Here is an 11,030-nt window from a genome sequence, read left to right as displayed (position 1 = left end):
ATTGAAACTTCAGTGACTTTTTTTTTTGTCTCAATACACTTAATAGTTACTATTTATGTTGCAGTATATATTTGACTTTTTCTTTCCTTTTTATGTAGTAGAATCTACTGCTACTGCAAACAGAATACTATGTAATTATGAACATCTAGTATTCTTTATATATATATTTATATATCTTTTAAACTAAATGTATGCATCTGTTCTTTTACTTCTGCTGCTGTAACAGCCGAATTTCCCTGAGTGGAAACAACTTTTGACTTATTTCATAAAAGCACAATTAAGATTTCAGTCTTTAACTCCATTAACTCCATTAAAGGGCCCGGTGCACCGGCTCTACAGCCGACGAGTCGCCCAAATGAGTCCAAATAACCTTCAGAACATCATAAACACGACCTCTCCCCTTTCCCCGAAACACGAAGCGACTCGCAGATCAACAAACCATCAGGCTGACAGGTCTAGCCTATCTGCCATTAGGACGTCAAGATATCACACTTTGCTTTAATTCACCATCTTTCAGAGTGTCGCACTTTATATTCCTTGGCATGGGAAGTCTACATGCGGATGCATAATTTATCTCAAATTAGCGCCTATTTGAGTAAGCATCAAAGCACGGCGGCTAAGGTTGGAGGAGATCTTAAGGAACCGCGGGGAAACCATGGCCAGGATTAATGCGGGAGATTTTTATAAGAAATTACTGGCTTAATGAAGTGGATAAAAAAAGCTGTCAGTGTTTTATTGCATCTAAATTGTGTGGAAGTGGTGTTTAGCTGTCTCGCCTACTCCCCACATAATGGCTCGTGACAGTAGCTGTGAGGCTTATTTAACTTAACTGGTGAATAACTTGCACGCTGAAGCTATTCAGAGAGTTGTTTTTATGTGCACTACCCCCCCTCCCCCTCATATTGCCAACTCAAGAAAACTTGACAATTAGATATGTTGTATTTACTATTTTAAGCATTTCAGCAAAAGTTAAAAAGGTATTTTATACTGTTAATGTATAGAACAGATCCAGAAAACACGGCCTTCTCTTCCAAACAAATTGTATGCGAGCTACAGCCGATGTTACATCAATACTGAATAAACCAATTGACTCTATAGCGCCGGTCATACTGCAGGGTTCTCCGTATACTGCTCCCTGTGGTGTTAGAAGCTGCTGACATTTATAGTCGTGCTTTAACGGACGGCTGTATAATGGCAGTGGTGCATGCATGCTAACTGTAAATATAAACAAGTATGAAAACAGTTGGTGGGCTTGTGGAAGGGACCAAAACATTTAACAATTCATTTTGGGGGAACAGTAGAGTCATCCTACAGCGCCATCTTGTGTTTGCTTGTATGTTTGCATGGATTAAGGGATGTTAAGGAGAATGAATGCGTGTTGCCTCGTAATATAAAACAGTACAACAGATTGTTTATGACTTGAGGTTTTTAAAAGATAGATAGGATAGGGTTAGAGAATTTGTGTACTACTGTGCCAAAAACAAAACTAAAATTAAAATTTTCATTTATTTCACCTAGTATAGCATCACAATACATGAAATCAATCATCCATCACAGTTCTGAAGTGTTTATCTTCTGAGCCTGTTTCAAGAAGCAAAGTCACAGAGTTATCAAAATAACTTTGACAAGTAAAATCCCCAAAAAAAACAGGCATTTTACTCGACAAATGGATCAAGACGACTCGTCATTGCCGCTTCGTGAGTCAGGTTCCTGTTCTTTATGAGCAGCCAGAGTTCCCACATCTCACCCCTGAAATAAACACACAGGCATGAACATATTGTGTGTCGCTGTAAATGGCTAAAGTAATGGAATTTGGTCTTTATCCCTCCTCGTTTAAGCGTGCAATTGTCTTGGTTAGCTTCATTTTCACTTCCTCCCCTTTGAATGCAATGAGCAGTGTTATGGTTGACAACACACCGACGGACGCATGCTTGGAATGGGTTCATTTTGTTATGGTGGACCCGGCTGAACAGAGCCAAACTAAATACACAACATGGGTTAATCATTCTGGGCAGGACTGAAACTGTAGGTGGGGGGGGGGGGGGAAACATGCATGTTTCAACCGGTTCATATCATCATAATCATCCCAAAATGTTTCAGACAGATGATGTAGAGTGTGGACCCCTGCACCAGTCCTGCGTCTCAACCCAATACTTTCTCAGATGGCAACAAATGAGGCTTTCATCACGACATGTTCTCATTGTTTCACTGTTGACTGAGCCATTAAATCATTTTGGCAGTGCTTTTTTCTTTTAAAGACAATTTCCAAATTTCTATTTTTTTTACTAACTATGACAAACTTAATCAAAAGTTTGATTTTCAGTGGAGCACAACACAGAAAAGTTACTTTCACTGATTGAAAAGAGTTTAATTATGCTAATCTGCTGTTATTGAGAAGGAGGACAAACCCTTTCTGTAAAGGTCCTGGGATCTAATTTAAACCTTTCACAGACGGACAGACACACAAACACACACACACACACACACACACACACGACCTAGTTAGATGGACAACACAATCCCTTTTCAGTCTGCTCACAAAACCTTGTTTTCCCTTCACGAGTGAAACCAAAAAGCGAGTTTTGGGCAGCATTCAGGTAGCGTGAGGTGAGTGGTGCTGAGAGAACGCTTGCACTGCAGACAAGCTCCATCTACATAAGGCCATCTCTGAACATGTGTCTGTTAGGACCAGCAGTTCACATCCACCATCTTTTTATTTTTATTTTTTATTTTTTTAAATTTAGCACAGAAGTGGTCGGGGTCACGGGACAGATTCCTGCAAACTGACGTCACCGTTTGTCCACGAGCAAGCAGTGACAACAAGGGTTTGTTTTCCCCTCCTCACATTGTTCGTTAAGAGGGACCAGCAGCTTAATATCGCGGCCTTTGACCGCTTTAGGAAATCCCAAAAGAAAGATCCCGAACCTTTTTCCTGTCCAGGTGCAGTTTTACTCTCTTCGACTTCCTCACAGCCAACGCGGTGCCCTTGTATTCACCTGAAACGAATGCTTGAATTTCCCTTCCATCTCAGCTTGAGAAGCACTAACCCCGCTGTGCTCCAGTGCCGTCTCAGCGTCTCACAGTACTCTGGGGGCGAAGGGATTGGGATTGGCGTGAGCCCCGGTTTAGTAGTCTCTCCTCTACAGGCTCTCAGGCCCTTCTCCAGCTTTCATTCCCTCTCTTTTTTGTTTTTTTAAATTTAGCATCAGTGTTTACACGGTGTTGCGCGGCGTGCCGTTCAGTGCGACGGCCTTGGTGCAGGGCGAGCCCACCGTCTGAGGACGCTGGGTGGAGACGCCCACCTCAAATACTTCATGGATGGCCTTCCGGAAACAGTGGAAATTGTAGTCTATTAATCCTAAGGAGGCAACAGAGACACACAGACTTTGTCAGGACATACACGAGTCTTGCATTGGGACTTTCATTGTCAGTGAGAAGTCTTGATGTTCTTGTGTTTTGCAATCTTTGAATGGGGTCATAGGTGAACTCATGTGCTGACTATTACAAAAAAAAAAAACATGCACAATTGATAATTTGGTGCATACTCCCAAGAACTACTCACTTAGTATTTATTTTCATGCATTTAACATCCACAAATTAAAGTTTTTTTTCCCATAAACTAGTTACTCTGTTACTTCCAAAAATAATATATATATATTTTTTTTTTACGGCCGATGATTTGTACTCCATGTGGAGACTGACTGGTGTTTGATTTAACTGTATGGTTACTTTTGAGATGTTGAGCAATAGTTTGTGGTCTGGCCTTGTTTGTACTTCATACCCTCTGTATACATGCAGACACACACTCGCTGCAAAGAATAACGTGGAAGAAAATATCAAACAAACTCGACCCAAAGCCACGCCACCATTAGCCTAATTAAGCCAAACGAGCTGCAGCTGATCACAGGTGTGTTACCTTTGCGCTCGAAGCTTTCTTCTCGCAGGATGCAGACGAGGGCCAGGAACTTGGTGACCTCTTTCAGGTACAGCACAGTCGTGTTGTTGAGCTTAATGATGGCCATGGACTCCTTGTCGTAGGCACTGCCGCTGCCGTCCTCCCTCAGACTGATTGTGGAACACCACCACAACGTTCAGGGGAAAATGTGGATTAATTAAGCAAATAAACGCAGAAATTAATTCGTGCTTCAATCAAAGTATCCGCAGCGAACTCTATATCCTAAATGCTTTTTTCTGTATTTAATACGTCATTTAAAGTTTGGATCACACTCACCCGTAGATGCAGGAGACGTCAATGACCACGTCGATCATGTCACAGCACAGTTCGTAGGACTGCATGTCTACGGGAGAGCTGTCTGTGGCGATGTAGATCTTACTGACCACGTCAAACAGAAAGGCCTTCTCTATCCCCGAGTTCTGCCATTGATGAAGATGAGAGGAAGAGAAATGGAGGAAGAGACAAAAGGAGGAAAGAAAGAGGCGTTAGGAAATGATTATATACGGTTAAGACATTGGACATTTGGTATTTAGACAGAAGGGGAGGGAGATATGATGACATAATGCTTTGAGACATTACTAATTTGGCAGCTGTCAAGAGATCTTACAACAGCAACAACTATTATTATACTATTAAAATGTGAGATAATAGCAAAATTACATTTTTCTGAAGCAAACGTTCACGTAATAAAGTTAGTTTTGTCGAGTCAACAATCCAAAACCTGAAAAACACTCAGTTTCCAATCATAGAGGAAAACATTAACATCTCAGAATATGGTGAATTTTCGTGTTTCTGAAGAGAATATTAAAAAATAAATTAGTAGAACGATAGAAAAAAAATCTTTGCAGATTAATATTCTGACGAACGGCTTATCGATTAATTGTTTAAACTCTAGATATTCATTCCGTTGTACTGCGGTAGGTCGCCTGTAATATTTCTGGGTGTACAGTATTCAGGTTACGATTTTATTATTGATTTTGCCTCAACGTGATGAAGTACCATCATTTGATATTTTATCTGCTCAATTAGGCACAAACGGACCCGTCTGGTGCATATTTTATCCATTAATGATTTTCCAGAGTTAATCAACACACATATTTAAATGTGAATACACTGGTACAATCGTTTAAATTCCAGATACCACGATAGTGAATCTTCAAAATACAGGGTTTCACTTTATGTTTCAAATGCCACTTTAATCATTCAGTCGTGACGGGATATGCGCTAACAGACGACAAAACATACAAACAAAAATCAAGATCAATCTGGCAAGTAATTCCAAAAGCAGAGTTCAATTAAATGCTCTTTGAAGTATTTCTCAGTACTTATGAAATGTAACATGTAAACAGAGCGTTGGAGCTTCACACACTTAACCCTTTTGGAGCAGATATTTTTGTCTGGATACCAGAACAGTTAGCTCATTTTGTATCATGTGAGGCAGGAGTGCTCGTTGCAATACAATTCTAAATGCCTCATTGAGAATGTGTGCAGCATCACAATCAACCACTACGAGGGCTTTTGGAGGAACTGCTCCCCATAAAGTGGCATCAGAGCTGGCAGTGACTCACGTAACGCAGGCCGCCGCGCATTAATCACGCTGCTCGGTGACAAACTTCACGAGAAGCCTGATTTACAAAAGTGTTTGGCCGCTCCGAGTTCACTTACCGAGATGAAGATGTTGAGGAGGTTCTCCAGGGTGGGAAGCTGAGGGATGAGCTTCTGCACCACTTTGCTGAAGGCCTCAAAGATGGAGTGGTCGTAAATACTCGTCAAGTAAAAGCTGAAGGACAAAAAAAATAAAAACAAGAAGAGGGAAGTGAATAAGTGGTTACTAGTAGGAAACACTTCTCACTTCCTTAAAAACACATACGATAGCAGGTACAAACACAGATCGTCACGACGAGATCACATGACACTGGATGGTAGAGCGGTTGATCAAAGCTGATTCAGGCATAAAAACACAGGAATGAAAACGAAATGTTCGCAAAACTGGACACACATGACTTGCAGAGTTTTGTTACTGAGATATAAATAAAGACGTCAGACTGAGGAAGCCAGCGACTTGAGCCAAACGGTCTGCAGACATTTGGCAGAAGCTAAACTTCACAATGCATTACAGTGACGAAAGCACCGGAGAGCCACAGAGCAGAGCCAAAATAAATAAATAAAAAGGCCTTCTCAGCGTCGCTATATATCCGGGACGGCTCCGGCTGTCGAACCGGAACGAACGAGAATCTCACCGCACATAAAAACACAGTGCAGCGGGAGCCAACACGGACCAGACAACAACAGCAGAGCACTGCAGAGATGACAGAGATCAGACGGGACGTCCCGTTTCAGGTCGTACAGTTTCTACACAGCATGTCAGGTGACAGGCTGCAGTTAATGAGGGCTTTTAGGCTTCGTTTAAATGACTTATTCTCATTATATTCAGAAATCTATCGAGTCATCTGACATTCTATTAATCGATGAATCGTTGTCTTTAAATTGTCATGAAAACAGCGAGTTGGTTTTGTTCCATAGTTCATGCTCAACAAGCAAAATAATTACCACAGTGTTTATGAAAAAGGACTTAAATTACTTCTTTAATCAATGAACAATCCTGCCATGAAGTATTAAATCAGTTAATCATTTCAGCTCAACTACATTTCTTTCTGCCTCTTAAATAAGTCAGATCTGAGTAACTTGAATGGTAACAGCTCTGGCATGTGAAGCGTTGTTTCTTCATTAGGAGGTCAAAGAGGAATCTCACAGTAACACTACTGAAGTCACAGAACCAACCAGCCAATCAGCTTCTCCCCTCAACTACTGTGTCACAAAATAACTTTTCACTTAGTTCCACATAATGTCCGAGGCATCTTGATTAAAGACTCTACTCCAGGGTTACACTACAAGTCACATGCCTCCGATAACGCTGATATGTTGTACGAGACTGAGGTGGGAAAAAATAAATTAAACTGTTATTTCCACTTTCAAACTTCACACTAATTGAATGCAGTGGGAGGTATGACTGACTGACTGGCTGGCTGTTAACACCGACATGTGTTGTGGTAGCAGGAACATGGTGTTTTAAAACAGATACTGAATTAACATGTTTAATATAACAACTAAAGTTACAAGTAACCAAACATCATAGGATGAGCTACATTAGAGAAAATAACTTTTAAGAAATGGTATTGAAGAAGTTCTAAATAGGCACTGTTGTAACATGCAGACACAAATTAACAAAACAGTCTGTAAGCATGAAGAGAGCTTCATGCTCTCGCATGTGTTCACATTTGGCCGTTATGAGTGTGTAGTTATGGAAATGCATTGAAGCTTGAAATTTGGGAGAGATGTGTGGCGTTCATGCGTTGAAATAGCAGAGTAACCCTTTCACTCTGACAGTGTTTATTAGATTTACCTCTTTGTTGCAGTGCGTCTGTGCGTGGTTTTAAAAGGCACTATTACACTACACTATTAACAGTAATACACAGATAGGACAACCTGGTGTCAAATGTGCCGACAAGCGTTGGTGTATTTTCATATTGGACTAAGCCATCGTCTAGTACAGGTGTTCTTATCATAGTTTTATATTGATGGAACTCGGGTGTTACTAGGAGAGAGACAAGGGCCTGTGTGCATGTTCTTTATAGCGACGCAGTAATAAGAACCGATAGCTAAACTAAACTAAACATGCACAGACAACAGGTGAGACGGTGTGTATTAGCGTGTGCGAGACACCATAAATTGAAATGACTCCGTACAGACATGCGATTGCATAGACAGCAGGGATACACGACGCCTTCTTCAGCCTCGTACAGGGTGTGGAAGTCAAATAACAAAATGTCACCTGAGATGCAGCTTCTCTAAGCTGGCGTCGGCCAGGTCGTCGTTGGCTCTCTGGTGGATGTCTCTCTGGGTTTCGATCTTGTGATCGTCCGAGAGGCCGTCCACTTTGTGGATGAACACCTCGAAGTTGATCTCTGGGTTGACCCGGTAGGCCCGAGACACGGTGAGGTGAAGCCTGCCCAGGGCCTCCACGTAATCGTCCTGTGAGGAAGACGGTGACGTACTATTACACAATATGCAACATGCACATCTTTTCAGTCAGTAAATATGAGCGGGAGAAGCAACACACGCCGTCTAGAACAGTGTTACAGGGACGACTCATGCACTTATCATCAGGTGTACACTGTGATCAGCTTTAGACCAGGTATGAGGAAACGTACTGCTGCAAGTCTCCTCAGATATCACCGTGTGACCGACTAATGAAACTAACTGGAAAAGCTGGTAAAACACCATGTTTGCTTCTTCCCTGTTCCTCACCTGAGCGTCGATGACAAATATCAGAGCCCCGGTTCCTCTGAAGATCATCTCGTAGTCGAAGGTGGGGTCGAAGAAGTCCACCTGACCCGGGAAGTCCCAGATCTGGAAGTTGACAAAGGAGCTGCTGGAGATGTCGTCCTTGTAGATCTTGTTGGTGCTCTCCAGGAACAACGTCTCATTGGGAGACATTTTGTGGAACACCACCTGGAATCAGAAATAACAATGTTTAAATAGTATAAATACAGAGGACTTGTCTTGGTGATTTTGTGTAGAATTTACATTTTTGTTTTCAGAATTTGCCACTTGTGAGATTTGTTTTCAAAATGTACTTGTCATCTATGTAAAGGCAACAACCCCCCGGCGCTCAAATTAATCACAGCCAAGACATTTTAATAGACCTCCTCTCCATCATCAGTATATTTTTGCTTCCTTTCAATGTTTGTTAAATTACAGTTCAACACGTGTGTTAAATGGCTGAGACGACACGCATTCTTTCATCTCATTTGCCTAGAACGTTATAGAGAACATCCAGACAGTATTGAATTCCGTTTTACGCAATGATTCAGGCAATAAGACATCATCTGGACGTCACATGCAGGGCGAGAGGGGGAAAGGGCACAACGCTGCGGACTCAGTATGATGCAGCACTTTGTCAGCCGCCTGCTGTCTCACAGTAAGACAGTAAGACTGCAGCTGTATGAAGTGAGGTTAGAGTTTGATCAGGGTGCTGCTCTACTGACTACAGTTACAGGTAGGAAGTAAGTTGCAGTGGGTGATGGTGGAGGGCCTGGGAGTGCTCTCTCTCTCTCTCTCTCTCCACCACTGACATTTTTTTTAAATCAGTGTGTGGGCCACTGAGGTCAAAGGCCAAATGAAGCAGCAAAAAAAAAAAAAAACGCCAAATCACATGTTTTTCAGCCCAGAGTGAAGGCTTACAGGAGAACGTTAATCTAAGACGGAGTGTGGATTATAGCAAAAACAGTGCGAGTGTGCACTTCACTACAGAAAACTGCCGTTCTTTACGTTTGTTTCTTCGGGCATTATCGGCAGGAAAAGGCGCCTGGCAAGTCACGCTACATCAGGCCTGATTCCACTTCCCCCCCCCTTTGAATTTTAACATAAATAATAAAAATGTGCACATCATCTATTATTCAACCACAGTGCCCGTGGTTCAGGTGGACCAGCTCACCTGAAACAAAAGTTCACGGCTGCTCATATCATAAACAATATTAGGCCAATATATGAAGCCATAGGGAGAAAAAAAACAGAGTTGCTGATATGCCTTATATGTAATAAGTGCGACTAATATTTAGGCCTTCATCTAATATGTAAATTGATCACATGACAAGCTGCGTCAGGTGGCTTACCACCACAGCTAAAACATTTGTCAGGACAGTACTGGTTGCTCTGGACTTGGAGGCCACACTGCACATGAGGGTGGTTGGTGGTGGGTCTTTAGGGGGCCCCTTAACTCATTAATCCAGCTTTGATTTAAAAACATCAACATCTGAAAGACCATGTTGGCCACCCTGCAGGTGCCATTACTGGTGCACTGATTTTAAAACAAAGTGTAGTGACTTGCAGAAGGGTAGGTGTGGTCGGGTTGCAGTCACGTGAGAGCTACACGACGAAGGTATATTTGGCATGTTGGACGAGTAGTTAAGCAAACAGTCACGTGCTTTGACGTCCATATGTCAGTAAAGATGCACCACAGCGTCACCTGTCCAGCTGGTTAATGATTCACTGCTGTAGCAACACGAAGATAACTGCTCATTAGCTGTTGTTGTTTTTGTTTTTTTTCAGTTCCCTCTCTCGTGCAGCTAGATGTGTTATCCGCTGGTTCATAGCTATCACATGTCACTTACGACATGCTAGACTGACGCGTTAGCTATTTTGGCTAACGTCGTAGTTTTAACATCTCCCCCAGTTTACCTTCTGTATGGATGATTTGCCGCTTCTCCTCAGACCCATGAGCAGGATTCTCGGCTTGCTGTCGGACAGCGCCGGGCTGTCCTCGATGTCGGCCTCCTCCTCTTCACCATAACCGAAATCTTTGGGGAACGAGTCCGCAGCCCCGTAGCTGTCGGCCAGCTGTTCCACCTCGTACTGGATCGACATTTTGTCGCTTTTCCTCCCTTCCCTCCCCTCCTCCTCCTTTACTTGTCGGTCACCGCACCCGTGTTTGTACCGGACGGTCGGTCGGTGTGCGCCACAAACTATCGTCACACAATGAATAGAGTCTGTCAATAAAGCCCAGGCTACTTGGAAACACCGAGCGTGATCCCACACATTTCGGATTTCCTCTCCCTTTGAAAAAAACAAAAAAACTAGCCTTTTGTTCCCGCCTCCTTGAGTCTGATTTGCTGCCTGAATTCATAGACGACAAATGATTGGTCGGAAGCTCCTGTCACTCTACTGAGGTTTGTCGCTGTCACCTGACTAGTACTCAGACCTGTTTTGTGACCTATCACCCGATTAATATGCAAAAGTACGCTCTTAACAAAACGGTGTGAAGCCATTTAAGTTCGCTACATTAACACTTAATTTTAACATTTTTTATTTGTGGTAAAAAAAAGTTAGCATTTGAAGAAGGTTGCTAAAAATGAGCCGATTAGAAAGTGGGCAGCGCTGGTGTTCTGCGATATGACCAGCAGATGGCGCCAGAAATCAACTAAACGGAAGACATTCAGTGTCTTTCTACAATGTCGGAATTAATCGTGTTCAAGGTTCAGGCATCATGTTTTATCTATTCAATAGCATGTAATTT

General features: G+C 42.4%; 1 protein-coding gene across 1 annotated transcript; it reads right to left on the bottom strand.

Annotated features, from left to right (window-relative positions):
* Window positions 1-1,487: 1,487 nt before the first annotated feature.
* Window positions 1,488-10,594, bottom strand: rragca (Ras-related GTP binding Ca). The gene is made up of 7 exons (XM_076106749.1): window positions 10,196-10,594; window positions 8,264-8,467; window positions 7,788-7,987; window positions 5,621-5,735; window positions 4,232-4,374; window positions 3,917-4,065; window positions 1,488-3,358 (listed from the first exon to the last, which is right to left on the bottom strand). The coding sequence occupies exons 1-7, from the start codon at window positions 10,379-10,381 to the stop codon at window positions 3,213-3,215; spliced, it is 1,143 nt and encodes a 380-aa protein (XP_075962864.1). The 5' UTR covers window positions 10,382-10,594; the 3' UTR covers window positions 1,488-3,212.
* Window positions 10,595-11,030: the final 436 nt, after the last annotated feature.

The sequence above is a fragment of the Anarhichas minor genome, unplaced genomic scaffold (genome assembly GCF_050575085.1).
Source record: "Anarhichas minor isolate MPS153535 unplaced genomic scaffold, ASM5057508v1 ptg000035l, whole genome shotgun sequence".
NCBI classification, from domain to species: domain Eukaryota; kingdom Metazoa; phylum Chordata; class Actinopteri; order Perciformes; family Anarhichadidae; genus Anarhichas; species Anarhichas minor.
The sequence above is the reverse complement of the archived record's forward strand: the minus strand, read 5'-3'. Positions and strand labels throughout refer to the sequence as shown.

What these genes read in the sequence shown, in the direction of transcription:
- rragca (XM_076106749.1), bottom strand. Translation starts at nt 10,381, where the DNA reads ATGTCGATCCAGTACGAGGTGGAACAGCTGGCCGACAGCTACGGGGCT. An exon ending in GCAAATCATCCATACAGAAG is followed by an intron (nt 8,468 to 10,195) that starts GTAAACTGGGGG and finishes TTCTGATTCCAG; the next exon opens with GTGGTGTTCCACAAAATGTC. An exon ending in TATTTGTCATCGACGCTCAG is followed by an intron (nt 7,988 to 8,263) that starts GTGAGGAACAGG and finishes TCTTCCTCACAG; the next exon opens with GACGATTACGTGGAGGCCCT.